The sequence below is a fragment of the Ictalurus furcatus genome, chromosome 3 (assembly GCF_023375685.1).
Source record: "Ictalurus furcatus strain D&B chromosome 3, Billie_1.0, whole genome shotgun sequence".
Classification (NCBI taxonomy): domain Eukaryota; kingdom Metazoa; phylum Chordata; class Actinopteri; order Siluriformes; family Ictaluridae; genus Ictalurus; species Ictalurus furcatus.
In genome coordinates, this window is record NC_071257.1 from 19,010,309 (window position 1) to 19,029,359 (window position 19,051).

Below are 19,051 nucleotides of genomic sequence, written 5' to 3' on the forward strand. Positions count from 1 at the left end.
CACCAAACATGTTTGACATTGTGATTCATATAAACTGCACGTAAATTTGGTGTGGCTATACTGTAACAAACCAGACCTCTGCTTAAAGCCTGTTACTATGTTACAAATTAAACATGGACTATGTAATGAACTGCCCCGTCTGCCTTAGCCTATGGAACCTGGCTCGCTTTCTTCCCATTCACTGATGAAATGATCCTCTCACCTGCCTCTCAAAAGGCCTGAATGGCTTGTTACTGCAATGGAGAGGAAACAGAATGAGTGAGTCTCTCCTCTCCATGTGGTACATCACCATGTTAATGTGCTGCATTACAAATGACAGTAATCTTGAACAAGAGCACATGTCAAAAGTCAGCCTACACACTTTAGTATATACTACATAGATATAAAACACACAGTTATAGTGTCTACTTCAGTATATTTCTTTACCAACCTCCTGGTCGAGAAAATAATTGGATTAATTATGACGAAAAAGTGGATTAATCGTGACGATTTATCCAGGTTAGGGATGTAAATTATGAATGCGAATTGATTATTTGAAATGAACAGATAACGCATTACAAATACAGATATGAACAAGAGGCACATTATTATTTTTTTTGCCAGAAAGGTTCACACAGTATCTGGGTTGAGACTAGAGGTGTGCATTGGGACCGGGATGCAACAAAAAAGTCAAGCAGGCGGGAGGTTTTTATTTTTTCATGTGGGCATCAGATATCAAGTATGTGGGACAAAGAAAAAACACATCATAAATGTGATTGATGCATTTACTACGCTTGTTCATTCATCTGTAGTAACTGCCTGGTCATGTGGGTTAAATTAGGCTATAGGTTGTTTATATTTTGGAAAATATATCCAACTAAATTCAATAGAAAATTTTGTAGACTGGTACAAAAAAACCCTGTGAGAGGTGAAAGCAGGGGGAAAATATGTCCTGCATACATCACACACACACATACACACACAGTTTGGGTTTAAATCTGAATATAATATTTGGAACACTAAACAGATATAGATAGTGACAGTGCGTTACACCCTGAATCAAGGTATACATACAGTTAGTCTGTTCAGTAATGTGACTAATTACACTTTACTTTTCATCAATGTGCCACTCATGAAAAATTCAGCTATTCTTTTATGTTTGAAATGTACAAGGTAAGTAGAATTGAACATGAATATGCTACAGTATATGCACATCAAGTATGGTGATGCTTTATAGCTATGGCAGTGACTTAGCATCTTAAATGTCTTATACGTCATGCAGCTGTGAAGCAATTTAATCGTAAATGAATGCATCCAAAAACAGATGAAGTGCCAAGACGGTGCTATCACCTATCTTTCCTAGTCAATTCAACCAAGACAGGTCAAAAATCGAATTCTATAAAAGCTTTTTTACAGCTTTGTAGCAATTAGCAAAGGAAAGTTTTTAGATTGTTGACCCACTTGTCTGAAAGTACAAGTTTTCTGCCCACAGCCAACACTCAGCAGCAAACCTTCATCTACGTCCTGTGGACATTCATCAGCCTGGGTTCTCTCCCTACTTCTTATTCTCAGCGTGGATCTTTCTGACATGTGGTGCAGTTTAACTACCAGCAATTCTAAACTTCCATAGTTTCTTGCTAGACTGATTTATTAGCATCATATTGTGAGGTCATTAGCTGCCCACCATGCAGGACACATTCATTTAAGAGAGCTCATTAACAGAAATAAATAGTTAGTCGTACTATTAATGGAATGATGTGGCTTCAGTCACATAAGGTAGAGAGGCTAATTCTGGTACTCTTTGGGCTGAGTGTTAAACCTATTTAGTTTCTAGGGTAAAAGGCTGACCCATTATTTATAGGCACTCATCACAACTAGGAGGGAAAAAATCATGAACTTCATGAACTTCAATGTAAATATATCTAAATTATTCTAGGAAAAACAATATCACAAAACTGTTACATATACACTATATAACCAGAGGTTTGTGGATACCAGACCGTAATTATCATATGTGCTTTCTAAATTTCAGATTTAGTCCCTCCTCTTCTTCTGGGAAGGCTGTCCACTAGATTGTGGAGTGTGTCTATGAGGATTTGCCCATTTTCCCCACAAGCGCATTAGTGAGGTCAGACACTGATGTTGAGTAAGGATGTTTGGGAGGCAGTCAACATTCCAGTTCCAGTTCAGCAAACCATGTCTTCATGGACGCTTTTTGCACAGGGGCATTGTCATGCTGGAGCATGCTTGGGCCCCTTAGTTCCAGTGAGGAGAAATTGTAATGCTGCAGCATACAAAGACATTCTAGACAACTATGTGCTTTGTAGCATCAGTTTTGGGGAAGGCCCACATACAGGTGTGTCCACAAATTTGGTCATATAGTGTAGAAAATGCCATGTACCCTATGCTTAAGCGTTTGAACTGTATATATTCATCCATCCATCCATCCATCCTACCGGGTAGCCTGGAACCTGGAGCCTATCCCAGGGAGCATGGGGCACAAGGCAGGGTACACCCTGGATGGGGTGCCAATCCATCGCAGGGCACAATCTCATACACATTCCCACACCCACTCATACATTACGGAAACTTTAGACATGCCAATCAGCCTACCATGCACCATGCAGTCTTTGGACTGGGGAGGAAACCGGAGTACCCGGAGAAAACACGGGGACACGGGGACACGGGGAGACCCCGCAACACGGGGAGAACATGCAAACTCCACGCACACAGGGCAGTGGTGGGAATCGAACCCCCAACCCTGTAGGTGTGAGGCAAATGTGCTAACCACTAACCGCCCTTGAACTGTATATCGTATATATCCATTACATATACGCATTTGCTTCAATAGCCATTAGTGATCCAAAGTACTTAGAGCAATGTAATCACCAAGTAATTTAAGAGAATATAACAGCAGCTCTTGTGAGATAAGGGTGCTGAAGAATGTTCAATACCAATAAATGTCATAGTTATCCAAAATAACTCTTGATGTAAGATGTCTTACAGAAATGAAGCCACTACATGTAGCCACGTGGTTTGCTCATATGTGACGAATGAGTGTTGCTGCACTCATTCTCCTCAGCCTCTCAGCTCTCACTCTCTCCATCTCATGTCTCATGTGCTCCTTTATTCTACTCATCCATCCATCTATTTTTTTAGCCCACTGCTGTTCTTTACCACCTGCAAACCCCTTAATTAACATGCATCTGTTTTGCCTCAGTTGCATGGCTGCACACATGGTTTATCTCCATTCTGCTAAATCATCCAATAAATTTTTCCATCTAATCAAAAGTTCAGTGGAACAAAATAAATTTTCTAATGCTAATGCAGACTCAAAAATTTTAAGAGATTGAAAAGAAACTGATTTAGCTAGTGATCTGGTGTGATAATTACTACATCCCATATGACACTGACATGGTCAGTTGATGCACTACACTGCGCAAACAATTATTACATAATTATTAATACAGAAATAATACAGATGTTTCATCACAAATTGCAGTAATCATCCGAACTAGTCCAAAAACAAACTGAGATTTATATTGATGCAAATGAATTGACAAAATCATCATCACTACAGTGCCTTTAACAATAAAAGTAACGTTTCTTTCTGTTTGTGTGTATTGCAGGCCTGCGCAGCAGTTACTCGTGCAGCGTATGTAATGTGGTTCTGAACTCCATTGAGCAGTACTATGCACACCTCCAGGGCTCAAAACACCAAAACAAGTAAGTGAAATTCACATATCTCTCTGAGCAGTTGTGATTGGACATTGTACCCTTTTTTATTACTTTTTTTGCTGTACTAGTGAACTCCTCAGCTTCCACAACATCTCTTATGTATTCATGCTTTTTAAAGTTTCTTTCTTTAAAATTGTAGTGAACTTGGATTATCCTTCACTTTCAAACTGACCAGAGTAATATTGGTTCCTCAGTTCACTAGACGAAGCTGAGTGGGTGATGATGGCCTTCCAGCTTTTACACCTCCACTGTGTTAAATGAAAGCCAAATCAAACATATTTTCTTTTCTGTAACAAACAAGACTAGAGTAAACAACTCATTCCAGTCAGTACAAACTAGAGAAATGCCACTAATCGATACTTCCACCAATTGGCTTCCTCTTAATTATGGCCAGATAAACATGCCATTTTGTTTTCTATTATGTGTTGCATCGACTTGTGAATTTTGCCACTGTCATTCAAAATGGAACGACGTCTAGAGAGAAGGGAGCAAAAGAAGGCATGAGAGTTAGCATAAATATGTGAGAAAGAAAGAAAGGAGGAGAAATCCTGCTATGTAGAACCTTGACAGATTGCCTTTAATAGGTCAGGCAAACACTTAATGCCAGCCACAACTGATCTTTTTCTCTTATGGTACATTGCTGGCCTAATTTGAAGTACTGTGTTAGTAGACTCTAAAGCACACACACATACACATGCACATGTTTGTCTTATTATCTTCGTGAGGACCTTTTATTGAAAATTATTATTGCTGTTAAGTATGGCAGTATGCCTGCACCTAAATCTAACCCTGACCTTTTACTCAGAATCCAAAAGGGTTTTTTCTGTTTGTTTGTTTGTTTGTTTGTTTTATTGTGGGGATATACCCAAGGTCAAAACTGTCCAATATTCCTATACTTGAGGTAAAACATGCCCACACACACATGCACACCACACACTATTAAACACACACACACACACACACACACAAACCACCCCACACCACCACCAGCACTGTCCTTAACATGCCAACAGTGCAGCAGAGGCAGAGGAGGACACAAGCTGAAAGCCAAATCACCACTGCCTTCTATCACCTTCCACTCATTCATGGTAATTGCAGCTACAGCTTTGCTAATGAGAAATCGTTAAAGACTGAAGTATATCTGTGAAAGGTTATGGTACAGTCATTCTAATAGGTACACATGCATTCCAGTCAGCTAAAGACCATGTAGGTCTATTTCGCATCAATACACAAAAGAGACTTGTTTATCCACAGAGTCTTTTTTTTTTCTTGAACACCTCCTCAGTGAGTCAGTGAAGCATGATGGTCCTGAGGAGAAAAAAACAGACCTCAGATCTTTGCCCAGATACAAGTATTTATCAGATGGAGTCTATCTAATTAAGATAATTTGTCACTGTTTCACTGAAGCTTTACAGGATGAAATTGTTACTGGCTAGAATCAGGTGAAACTATGATCTCAATTTCATGCCATAAATTGTCAGATTGTTTTACTCCTCATTATAACCACAGTGGTTGATTGAAGATTGTGAGGTTTGGCTGATCATTTTGTTAAACATCTTAAATATATCAGACACAAAGATATTTAATTTCCTAGGCATAATATTGAACCTAGATGTAGTATCAAATTTACTCTTAAGCAGCTGAACATGTTCAAAATAAAATACAGTATATAAATACCCAGGGTCTGATTTATTAACCATGCATACACACAGTTTTGTGCATAAACCATACATGCACACATTTCTTCACATAGAATGTTATTTATTACAAGTTCTTCTGGTGCATAAGGACGTGTGTAAATTTACGCACACTTCTGACCACGCGAATGCAGGAAGCCCTAACGGGAGAAATGTGTAATCACGAGTAAACTGATTATGAGGAGCTCTCATCCCACTTGTTGTCAATCATGTCAGCATAGTTGACAGGGTAATTACTGATTTCGGTGCTCACAAGGTGCAGACAGGCATCACAGAGGAAATGTAAAGTAAAATCTTATAAAAGGCACATCTAAAGATTGATTGGGATGATTGCTTGATTGCTTGAAGATTCGGCACACACAGCTTTGCGCAGAGAACATGTTTTAAGAAGTGCTGGAACCTCTTTGCTCAGGTTGGCTCATCAGTTGATTTCATTTACCCACTGCGGATGTAGTTCATCTCTGTTCTACGGTTTTTAGCCAGAGGATTTCAAAGAAACATTGGAGCCAGTTCTGGCAATTTCCAACCAAATAAGAGCCAAATAATAATTATTATATGCATTCATATGCATCACGCTGCAATACATTTTATTTCCGAATTCAGCAATGTGTAAAAGTGCCTAATAAACCTTCGCTGGTTTTACTCTAGTTCAAAACAATAGTATCTCTACTTCATATCTTGATTAAGTTCAACTTCTTAGAGCTTTTATATGTTTTTTAAAGGGAAGTTGTTTACCATATATGGTGATTTCAGGGTGTTTCATTATGGAAATGACTGTGACTATGCATGAGCAGAGCAATTTAAAATGTGTTTAGGATTTATCAACGTCCATTGCGTATAGCTGTGTATGCGCACCTGTGATAAATGCCAATTACCTTATGTGTACTGGCATTTCTTACATGCAAATTTAGAACTTCTGTTCTGTGTACACTTTAATAAATGAGATTCCTGGTTATACGTTACATTTTGCATAGATACACCACTGTCTAAAGCATTGCTCTCCCATTGCGTTTTCCAATGACAGACTGTAGATCATCAGAGATTACTGAAAATAAAAGAAATTCTGAAATACAATCAGCACAGAACAGGTTTGCAGTATGCAAGACAAATTAGAGAGGATGTGAACATTTTCTAAACAAGAGTGGAACGATCAGTCCAAATTTAAAACCACTCATATTTGAGTGAGTGTAAAGGAATGAAGCTCTCACATTACATGACTGTGCTCTTGACTACTGGCAGTAAAATAACACCATATGTGTACTCTACAGTTTATGCTTTATGACTGTTGCCAGCATTCCCTACAGTAATTGTTTTGAAGTGCAGTAGTACCAGTTGGGTTGTAAAATAATGTTTATATTAATCCATTTCACCTACCATCTGTTCTATGAATTTCTAAAAATCATTGAGAAGAAACTTAACTAATCAAGGTCCCTGACATCAATATGTTATATAAATCATCAAACTGCAGTAGATTCAGTACAAAGATATAGAGTTTTATACTGTATGTTGAAGATAAATTTCAGTTATAAAGAAGCAAATAATCACACGCACTATGTTTGGGTTGCTACTACAGATTATCACAGTACATTAGTCCTTAATATATTTTGAGTTGTAAAGTTTTTTGTTGTTGTTGTTGTTTTTTTGTTTTTTTTTAACCATACTGTTAAATACAATAGGGCATATTTAGCCTAAAGGAACTGGCATGAAGAAATTGCTTTCTGAACACCAGGAAGGGTAGCAGTCTAAAATAAGTAATAAACTAATCATCAATTTTTTACTCTACAGGGGGAAAAAGCATCAATACTTGTACCATGAACTTGAAATGACTTTTTTCCCTCAAGTCGAGGAAAGCCTCACCTGCTTTATGATATAAAGTGTAGAGATGGACTCAATTTGGCATTTTAAACAGCCAGAAAATATAGAACGTCCCTATTTTATTAATGGATGTAATGAACTCTCTGGCGTTTTGGCTTTGCCTGTTTCTCCTAGCACATCTTTTTTTTGCTTGTATCCAATCTCATCTTGCCAAATCAGCTATTCCATGAGGAGCAATAGTGACAGTTCAGTGTGCATCAGCTATAATTATCCCACTGCAAAAGGGGTAAAAAAAAAAATAATAAAATAAAAAAATGCAATAAATATTTCCTCTGAGTTGACAGAAAGCTGTCACATATAGCTCAGCACTCCCTGCTGTGTCACATCTGTGCTAAATTACTACCCATCAATAACACAAATCCTGAGAAGCTTTGTTGCTGTTGTCAAATTAAAGAGGAAAATGAAATGTATGTTGAAGGGGTTGAAGTGTTTGGATTTAAATACACCACAAGTCTCACTAAAGGGAGAAATGTCTGTGGACTTGTGTCCAGGCAACGGGTGTGTTTATGGTTCAGCACATGCAGGGCAATTTTTTTTTTTTTTAGCAGCACTGTTACTTCTCTCAGTATGTACTGTATTGAGAATGTATTGCAGCAAATCCATATTCAAGTGCAATTTTGAATAGCAACCAAACTGTGTGATGCTACAGAGGCCCTAATAACTATCTTTGTATATCATATATACAGTATAAATAAAAACTACATTACATGTTTAGACAGATGTGAGAGTAATCTACCATAGCACACTATGAATGGACTGTAAGAGCAGTGTATTTGACACTATGCTCCTTGTTAGTTTTCTGTCATCATCTGTCAAGATGTTTGTGCTTATGAATGAGGACGGAGTCATATACCACTATTTGCTGACTTTAACATTTGCATATTGCCAGTAATCAAATCTGTAGTGCTAGTCCACATACTGTACGGTTACAAAGTGAATCATATCTCCTCAGTATGTAAGATGTTTCATACCATGCTGCTAAATTTATGTTACTATTCTCAAATTTGTCAAACCCAAATATATAGCTTTTGGGCCTTTTGGCATTCTCAGTTTCATAATTTAAGGACAACACAATATTTAGATTTATTCCAGAGTGCTCGAATCTGATTGGTCAGAAAATGATGACTAATATGCTATAACGGCATCTGACAGTAGCTGTAATAAGTTATCATGTCTGTATTAACATCCTACACAGAGACATACACTATACTTGTATGGCCAAAAGTATGTGGATGCCTGACCATGGCCCCTCTATGTGGGCTTTCCACATTTTTTTGCCACAAGATTGGAGGCACAAGGTTTTTTTTGCCACAAGGTTAGAGGCACATGATTGTCTAGAATATATTTGTATGCTGTAGCATTACCTTCACTGGAACTGACTCAAACCTCAAACTGGAGTCTGACTCAAACCTGTTCCAGCATGACGATGCCCCAAGCACAAAGTGAAGTCCATGGAGACATGGTTGCCAAGATTGGTTTGGAAGAACTTAAGTGGCCTTCACAGAGCCCTGAAGTCAACCCCACTGAACACCTTTGGGATGAGTCCACGCACCAGGCCTCCTCCCCCAACATCAAGGCACAACTTCAACATTGCTCTTGTGGTTGAATCCACAAATCCCAAAAGCCATGTTCAAAAATCTAGTGGAAAGCCTTCCAAGAAGAGTGGAAGGTATTATAGCAGCAAAGTGGGACTAAATCTGGAATTGGATGTTCAACAAGCACATATGGGTGTGATGGTCAGATGTCCACATACTTTTGGCCATATAGTAGCAATCTCACTACATAAACAGATGTGTAATTGTTGATATGATGAAATTTTCTATGAGAAGACATTTATTTAGCATTTATGGAAGGAGTCTGATATTATTAGTTAGCAGAGACAAAGGAAAATATTCAGAATAGGACTACTTATAAAGGAACACAATCAGTTAAATCAAGATCAATCATGGCTGATGTGAATCTAACACACTGTTCCGTGTCTAACAAAAGGTGACATGCACACAAATTGGATATGTAGGTTAGGCCACAGGGACAGTGTACTGGCCAGGCAGAACTAATAAGCACTAATCAGCTCCACCTGGTACAGTCTGTTGGTGATCTAGCAGAGAGGTTTGTCACTCCGTGCCCTCCTTGTTGTCACCCCCTGTGCCCTGCAGTCATCTGGGAAGGTTGTTATCTCCAGTCATAAACATCCGGCAACCTGCAGAGAAAAGTCATTTTATTTATAACCACCAAGTTCCTCTCAATCCTGCCTCTCAGCTAATCATGCTTACTGACCTTAGTACAGCTACGCTGGGCTCTGTTCCCTCGATCTGGAATCAAGAAGCCAGGCTAACAGCGTCAGGCTCGACTGCACTGCCAGATTTGCTTAGTCGTGCTTACACGCCAGTGGCTAGTACTGTCCTCCACCAGGATACTCACAGGGTGCCACGCAAGAAAGAATGTGCCACTTCTGTCTGGAACCTGCTTCTGTTAAACTTCACTGTCACCCTCAAGTCAATACCACCAGGACGTGGCCAGCATTTGCATGAACGTCACTCTTCATATAGCACCACAGCCTAAATGTGCATGCTCAGTCAACTAAGGGTGGTTATTCCTATTCATGGTATCACAATAATAATTAGTTTAAAAACGTTTAAAAACATACAAGCCAATGGTTAAATTTAAAGTAAAATGTATTATAAAATCCTTGTACATTATATGATCAAAAGTATGTGGACACCTGATCATCACACCCATATGTGTTTATTGAAATATATGCACTTACAAAACACATACAGATAAAAAAAAAAATCATATATACTGTATGGGGAAAAAATAGACACTGTATAGGGAAAGGTATGCACTGCAATTCCATGCACTTCTATGCATTTGATAGCTATTGTGTATGATAAAGTTAGGAACATGCTAGAGTGTTTACAGCAGTAGTGGATTATATAGCAGTCAGTGCAGTGAGGAGCTTTTTTCCGAGCACTTAGCGTTTACCATAAAACTCCAGATATGCAGTACACACTCCAGTTTTTACCATGGCTGACTTGACTGTGGTGGAGAGACCAGAGAGAGTGTTGTGAAACAGTCACAGTCAGACACATAAGCAGTACCATCAGGATATTGCAATCGCAGAAATTAACACAAAATCAAGGAAATGCTGCAATATTTACAGGAGCTTGCAATTTTTCAAAATTACCGCAGATTTGGTCCAAGAAACATCATGATACATCATCACAACGGGCATTCAGCCAAAGCCCCCTTTGATTCACATGCATTAAACATGAGTACAGCTAAAAGGTCTCATTTACCACTAAACATCACTGTGAAAGACTTCGTGCAATTGCAATTTTGCCAATTCAAGAAGTTTTCTGCAAAAAAAAGCACAAAAAATTCAAATTGCATCACAAATTTTGAAAAAAAAAAAGAAGAAAAAAAAAACTCCAGCGAAATCAGGCATTTTTAGCTGCAACAATCACAAAAACACTCCACAAAATTCTATACTGAATGCATAAGAGTTGGCAACCACTGGAGTAAGAACTTGACTGGGTAAAAATTTAAAAGTGCATGTGTTAACAGATGAAAATGCATTTTTAATCAGTATTTTGAAAAAGTCACCAGTGAGGTAACTGTCTGATCAAACACAGTGGAACTATGACACCATAACAACCGTACTGTCAACTGTAAAGTTGTCTGGTGGTGGTTAGATAAAAGAGCCAGTAAAAAGGGCATTTTAAGGAGCCAGTTAAGCTCATGTCTGTCCTTAGAAGAGGCAGATTTAGCTTTTAAAATATCCATCCAACACATTTATCATAACAGCAGTATTGACATCAGAACACTGGCTCGGTTCCCTCCTGTATTTAAAACCATTTATCAGGGCATTTGCTACTGCACTACTAGTAGACACATTTCTTCTGTTGCAGGTGAAAGCAAGGAAGAATTAAAGCTACGCATGTGGGTGCTGAAACCACTTGCCCTTCACTGATATTTACCTATGCCCCCACACCAAACATGCAAATACACACACACACACACACACACACACACACACACACACACACACACACACACACCTTTCTTTCCTGATAAGCTTGGCCCTTATCTCTTTCACAGCCAAGGAGTACAGGTCTGGTCTGCTGTGATTACATGGCTTTTATCTTAAAGGCGGCCAGCTCACCACCTGCTACGTCACTTTGTGGCAGGAAAGTGTGCTTCTATTAAGAGTCTGTTCACAGTTCAGCACTTTCAAGGGGATTTTACTGCCATCCCAGAGGCTGAGACATAGATAATGTAGTTATTTACTCGAAAGCACATAGTGGCCAAGAGCAGAAATACTGACAATAAAGCATTTTACTGCAAATGGTCAGGAAGAAGGAAGGCAGGCTGTCAAGGGCAGGATGGGGAAGATGTAGTGTGTCACAGATTGTGCTTAGAGCAGATTCAGACTGCTTAGAGCTATATGGATGAAGCACAGCTTCAGAGAACATGTCGTCTTGGACAAGCGAGAGAGAGAAATGGGTTCTGCACTACTGAGAAATGAGGAACTGACTTATACAGACAGTATACTGGGCTGTTTAAAGAGTCATGCTGATTGATTAAATGAGAACAGTGTGATCTGAGTGTTCAGTACCTGTGTTTAAATTTCCAGCTTCACCCATTTATCTACTGGGGTGTCTGGAAAAAGATATGGTGTTCCAGCTCAGTGGCCTCTCTCTACCTGTGTAATCACTCTGTCTGGGCTGCATACTCCCACTACACTGAGGAAGCCCCTGGGAGGAGGCCAGCGGAGGCAGAAAGATGGTGTTCCTGCTGCCAAATAAAGACCTGATCTGTTTTCATCAAAGGGAAAAGAAGGCTCAGTAACCCAGAAACTGCAGTGAGGACAGAACTAAGATGCACAGAGATAGTGACACAAGCAAGCGACTAACTTTTTAAAGGAAAAATAATATGTAAATTGCTTACTAAAATGTTCCCAGGTAAAGATTTTCTATTTTTGGTTAAACAAAATGTCCAGTATTCAAATAAATGCCTGCTGAACATGAAATATGGTGTGGTATTAGTAAAATTATTTCTGCTTAAACCTACCTTTGCTGATTTTTCTTCTACTATGTCAGTGGCTAATGTTATATTTCAGCTTTCATTTTAGCATCAGTTTGAAACGCGTTTTTAAAGCAACAATATTGTGACAGGTTGCAGTACAGAAAATGTGAGTTCCTCGATGTGGAAAAATATGTTGTGTGCAGTTTTACTACTTTTACTTCTTCTTTCTTACTGTTGCAGTATTTTAAAAATAAACTACAAAGCAGCAGTTCCAAGAGCTCGAGTAAGGTCTTGTATTAGAGCCTCATTTATGCATTGCAGTAAATGTGATCTTTATCCAATCTTAACAAGTCATCACAAAGCTTGACTCTTAAACCCCGGAACACTTGCAGTGCAGCTGTGCATTTGTAACAGCATTGTGAGTTCCTGTCTCTTCTCTGTCTCTGCTCTATATGTAGTTGTCCACTACACCTCAGTAACAACAAGCTCTGTTACTTACAAATATGACTTCATATGTAGAGAACATCATAAATCAGTTATGAAACTAAACTCTTGTTATTCACCTCCACCACCAGGTATGATGTTCTTTTTGTGGAATTTGGTGTTTGGTTTACGCCATATGTAACAGGACCCCTGTCTTCCAAACAGTTTGACTTTTGACTCATCAGTCCACAGAACATTCTCCCACAAGTTTTGAGGATCATCAAGATGTGTTTTGGCAAAATTCAGATGAGCCTTAATGTTCTTCTGGGTTAGCAGTGGTTTTCATCTCACCACTCTTCCATGGAAGCCATTTTTGCCCACTGTCTTTATGATAGTGGAGTCATGAACAGTGACCTTTATCGATGCAAGAGATGCCTCTAGTTCCTTTGATGTTGTCCTTGACTCTTTAATGACTTCCTGGATGAGTCGTTGCTGTGCTCCTGGAGGAATTTTGGAAGGTTGGCCACTTCTGGGAAGGTTGACTGTTGTGCCGAGGTTTTCCATTAGGAGATAATAGCTCTCACTGTGGTCCTTTGCAGTCCCAGAGACTTTGAAATAGCTTTGTAACCCTTCCCAGACTGGTGCATTTCAATCACCTTCTTCCTCATCATTTCTTGAATTTCTTTCAATTTTGGCATAGTGTGTTACTGCGTAAGACCTTTTAACCAACTTCATGGTGTTGAAAAAGTTCTATTTAAGTGTTGATTTGATTGAACAGGGTTTGCAGTAATCAGGACTGGTTGTGTCTAGTCCAGCTGAACCCTATTATGAATGCAGTTCCATGAATTTGGGAATTAGTATGGGGCAAATACATTTTCACACAGGTCCAGTTGGTACTGGATAACTTTTTCTGCTTCAATAAATAACATTATCATTTAAAAACTTTTTATTGTATTTTGTATTTACTCAGGTTGCCTTTGTATTATCTTAGATTTTGTTTTAATTTCTGAAACAATTTAGTATGAGATACAGCTGTAGCAATGTGATTCAAAAGTATGATTTAGTATGAGATACAGCTGTAGCAATGTGATTCAAAAATGTGATTCATTTTTTCTGTACCAAAGAAACCCAAAGAGAGTTGTCTTAATGACTATTGCTCTGTGGCATTATCCCCCAATGCAATGAAATACTTTGAGAGACTGGTGCCTCAACACATAAAGAACATCATTCTAGACAACATAGATCCAATGCAGTTTGCCTATCACCACAATAGATCCACTGACGAAGCAGTATTACACACTCTTCATACCACTCTGACCCACCTGGACAATAAAAACTGCTACGTGAGGCTATTATTTGTGGATTATAGCTCCCTGATTAATCAGAGTCACCTTCATTGCCAAGTACCATGAGTTTACATGTACAGGGAATTTGTCTTGGTGTACTGGTGCTTAACAATAACAGTAAAATACAAGAAATAAAATAATATCAATAAGATAAAAAAGAGAGAAAGTTATGAAAATCAGAAGCCTAAAAACTATTAAGCTATGAAAACTATTAGCATAAATATAAAAATATAAAGATTTAGTAAAATAAAAATAAATACATTAACTGTACATTAGTGCAGGGTGTGCAAAATAGGGCCAGTGAATACTGCCATTCCAACAAAGCTGATCCACAAGCTGCTAGATCTGGGACTGAGTGCCACATTGGGCAACTGGATCCTGGATTTCATCAGCAACAGACCCCAGCACATGCGGATTGGCAGTAAAACCTCCTCCCCTTTGACCCTCAACATTGGCATTCCACAGGGAAGCGTTCTGGGCCCGGTGCTGTACTCCTTGTTTACATATGATTGTTTGGCCTTTCACAGCTCCAACACTATGATTAAGTTTGCTGACAATACCACCATTGTGGGTCTGATCACCACCGATGACGAGACGGCCTACAGAGAGGAGGTGAGGCTCTTGGGACAATGGAGCCAGAGCAACAACCTGTTTCTTAATGTCAGTAAAACTCAGGTGCTGGTGATTGACTTTAGGAAACATAAGGTACACGCACCCATCTACATCAGAGGGGACAAAATAGAGAGGGTCAACATCTTCAGATTCCTAGGGGTCATCCTCACTTCTAAACTCACATGGACTGAGCACACAGCATCCATCATCAAAAAGGCTCACCAACGCCTCTGTTTCCTCAGCGTCTGAAGAAAACCAGGATGTCCACTACAGTCCTCACCACTTTTGACATAAGTGCGGTAGAGTCTGTCCTTACAGGCTGTATTGCATCCTGGTATGGCAGCTGCTCCATACTGGAAAGGAAAGCCTACAAAGGGTTGTTAAAACAGCTCAGAAAATCATCGGCACACAGCTACCAGCAGTTGAGGACATGAAGACAGAGCACATCATGAATGACCATAGTCACCCTGCACAGGCACATTTCTCTTTTCTGCCCTCTGGCAAACGGTTCATATCTATTCGAACATGCACTACACGATTCAGGAATAGTTTCTACCTCAATGCCATAAGACTGTTCAAACACATTAATGTACAGTGCATCCGGAAAGTATTCACAGCGCTTCACTTTTTCCACATTTTGTTATGTTACAGCCTTATTCCAATATGGATTAAATTCATTATTTTTCTCAGAATTCTACAAACAATACCCCATAATGACAATGTGAAAGAAGTTTGTTTGAAATCTTTGCAAATTTATTAAAAATAAAAAACAAGAATTATTAATTCTTGTACATTTTTGTAATTTCTGCACCCATGTACACTTGTGTACATAGCAGTGATGTATCTATTGTATTCCTGTCTTTCTATTGTCTGTGGAGTAGCATTCAAGAAAGTTTTTCATTGTACTTTGTACACAGTACTTGTACAAATGACAATAAACGACATTCACTTTGACTTTGATATACACAAAAACAGAAGAAGAGAAGAGGTTGCGGGCTCTTATTTCAGTGCTGTCCATCAATATGTCGAGTGAATGGGGGTTAAAGATATGCTATTGTGTCAGAGAGTAATACATCCCAAGTATATAAGAAATGGTCTATACTTCATTAAAATGGTGTTGTATAAAATGAGCAGATGGCCACATAGGAGAGTGCCCATTGAGTAGCCAGAACATTACATAGTGATTCCTGAATGTAAATATAACAAAAATTTAAATGGATAGGTAGATACATAAATAAATAAATAGTAGTTATATCTTAATATTGGCTTTGAATGCCTTTCCAGATTTTTGAGTTTATTTACATTGTCCAAAAATGTGTTTCAGGATGAAATATTGTGATTGTTAGAAAAAAATGATCGGACAATGTCAGACATGAATGAATGTTACTTTTGTCTTTTTGAATGTATATTTCAGGAACAATCTGCCTTAACTGTGGTCAGGCATAGTGTGAGGACATAGCTTTACAGATACTGTAATACCATTCAGTCTCCCTGGGGTCTATGGGCCACTGAGCCTGACTTTACCCCCAATGTACTGCCCTGAGCAGGCTGAGTGAGTGTCGACTCATGTAAGGAGCTTTGGCGGTGAGACAAGTGCTTGCCTGACAGTCATTGAAGATTAGGTCCTTGCAGGAAAATGGGCATAAAGACACTGGCTGTAAAAACCGATGTCTCTCCCTGTCCTTCAGCAGTGGGCCTTTAATCTCTGTCTCCCTTTTTTCCCATAATTGCCCAAAAGTCTGGCAAAGACAAACTCAGCACTGCATTGCATGTGTAATTTTTTTTTAATTATTATTATTGTAGAAGAGTGATGAACAGTTTGACATAGATCATGGTGAACAAACATACAAAAAGTATAGCACTGTTTTTGTGTGATCTTTTATTTGAACTGACTTAAACTAAGGCAGAATTCTAAAGAATCTATCTTATTATAGAGATGACTTAGAGAAATGTATTGCTACTAAACGTCCACTAAATGGCCAACATCATCCATCCATTTTCTGTATCACTTATCCTACACAGGGTCACGGGGAGCCTGGAGCCTATCCCAGGAGACGCTAGGCACAAGGCGGAGGACACCCTGGACGGGGTGCCAACCCATCGCAGGGCACAATCACACACCCATTCACACACTATGGACAATTCGGAAACGCCACTCAGCCCACAACTCATGTCTTTGGACTGGGGGAGGAAACCGGAGTACCCCGAAGGAAACCCCCGAAGCACAGGGAGAACATGCAAACTCCACACAAACAGGGCAGAGGCAGGAATCGAACCCCCAACCCTGGAGGTGCGAGGCAAACACACTAACCACTAAGTGTTATAAGTGCTATAAACGCTGGCAAATCTATAAATAGTCTGATGGGTCGAAGAAGATGAACTTGCAAGAATAGTTGGTTAAGCTGTAGTAAAGGTCTGGCAGAGCATCACCAGGGAAGAAACCCAGCATCTGGTGGTGTCTGTGGGTTCCAGACTTTACAGAGTGCAAATGATTTGCAACCAAGTATTAGAAATTGCAATTTAATTTATGATTCTTAGTTCGTCCACTTACTTTTGGTCCCTTAAAAAAGGGGGACCAAAAGTGCTGTAATTCCTACACCAATCCCCCAATGTTTATGTAAATTAAAATTAAAGTTAAAAGCCTTCATTTTGATGTCGCAGTCATTATTTAATTTTGACTCCAATATATTATGGTAGACAGTTCAAATAATAATAACTTTGGTGCTGTCCAAATATTTATGAACCTGACTGTATATGTACACACATTCAGGGAGAATGTCTGTAATTCCTCTAAGAATATTTAAGTCCTTAGGCGTTTTTTTTTTTGTTTTTTTTTTTGTTTTTTTTACAGTGTCTAAGGCAATTAGATTTTGGAGAACACCTTGTACCTTTGGAGAATCACAAGTTAAAAAATTAAGGTTTTAGATGTCACTAACGTATAGACTGGGAAGAAATGTAGGCCTCGTTGAGTGACTCATTGTAGAAAATTCTATTCTATTAACTACACTGAAAGCAAGAAAGTAAGGTCTAAAAGGAGCAACTGGAGTGAGACAGAGTATGTAACTTAAACATGGGTTGGTAGCAAGGCCTACCAGCAGAAAAGTACAGCTGTTCAGGAGTTGTCACAACTCCAAAATGTATTGTCTGATCTTCCTGATGTTACAGATAGCAAATGAGAGCCATAAATGCTCGTCTGTCATTATCCCAAGGTTCCTGGTGAACCTTGATGATAATAGCAATGATGGCAAAGGTGTTATGACAAGAATCCTTGTCTTTGATAAAAAATAAATAAATAATAAAAAAAAATAAATGAAAATCTATGTCAGTGTCAGAGCTTACCTACTGAATCACATTTTTCTGCTGGGGTGAAAGATGTCCTTTTATGTCAGGTATTATCATTTGTTTTTCAAGTGCTTTTAAATATTATTCATATTCCTCTTGGTGAATTTGCTCGTTCCACGTAATATTACTGCTATAAATATAATCAGGTCATTATTTTATCGATATACAATTTGGATTCATCCGTATAATACTAATGCAATTATGGGGAGTTACAAGCTTACAGTTTTGGCCAAATGACATATTTTGTTGCTTTTTTAAGTGAAAAGAAGTAAACACAACCTCTGCAAACTTTTTTTAATATATTTTTCTGCAAATATTAATCCACAGTTATTTCATATTGATGAACTTGCAAATTGGAGTCTTTTTTAGGAGTCTTTTTTATTCTTTATCAATGAATTTTCACCCATTCTTCTTTCCAGAACGCTTCTAGATCTATTTTTTTTTTTTTTTCAACCATACCTTTGGTGATTGTGACCAAAAAGTTCAATTTAATCAGTCCGCAACATCTGTTTTCAAAATGCTTCTGGAATATCTAGATATTTTTTTGCATAGATCAGATGTTTACTTCTGTGATGAGGTCGCAGTTAAGGATTCCTTCTGTTGATTCTCAGTTACAGTTACATTTATATAGCGGTTTTCTAGACACTCAAAGCACTTTTACATTGTGTGTGTTTGGGGGGTGGGGGGGTGGGGGGGTAAGTTGACATCTAATCAACCACCACCAGTGTGTAGCATCCACCTGGATGATGCGACGGCAGCCACAGTGAGCCAGAATGCCCACACACCAGAATCCACCACACATCAGCTACTGGTGGAGAGGAGAGGAGAGTGATGTAGTCAATTCAGGGATGGTGATTATTAGAGGGCCATGATAGATAAAGGCGATTTGAAGAGTCAGCCAATTTATTACACTCTGGAATTGTTATTCCTAATGACAATTCTTGACCTGCCTAATAAGTCCAAAATAGTCAATTAAAGCATAACAAGTTAATTATGTTCTAAGACTTTACA

The 19,051-nt window shown here is 38.7% G+C and overlaps 1 protein-coding gene across 1 annotated transcript in view; it reads left to right on the forward strand.

The window, feature by feature from the left end:
• The window catches only part of zgc:171482 (zinc finger protein), a 76,192-nt gene that overhangs the window by 56,038 nt on the left and 1,103 nt on the right, over positions 1 to 19,051 (forward strand). Inside the window, exons 6-7 of the mRNA XM_053621250.1 lie at positions 3,609 to 3,705; positions 16,721 to 16,988. Of these exons, the coding sequence (XP_053477225.1) occupies positions 3,609 to 3,705; positions 16,721 to 16,988 (365 nt within the window). The remainder of the gene's footprint in view (positions 1 to 3,608; positions 3,706 to 16,720; positions 16,989 to 19,051) is intronic.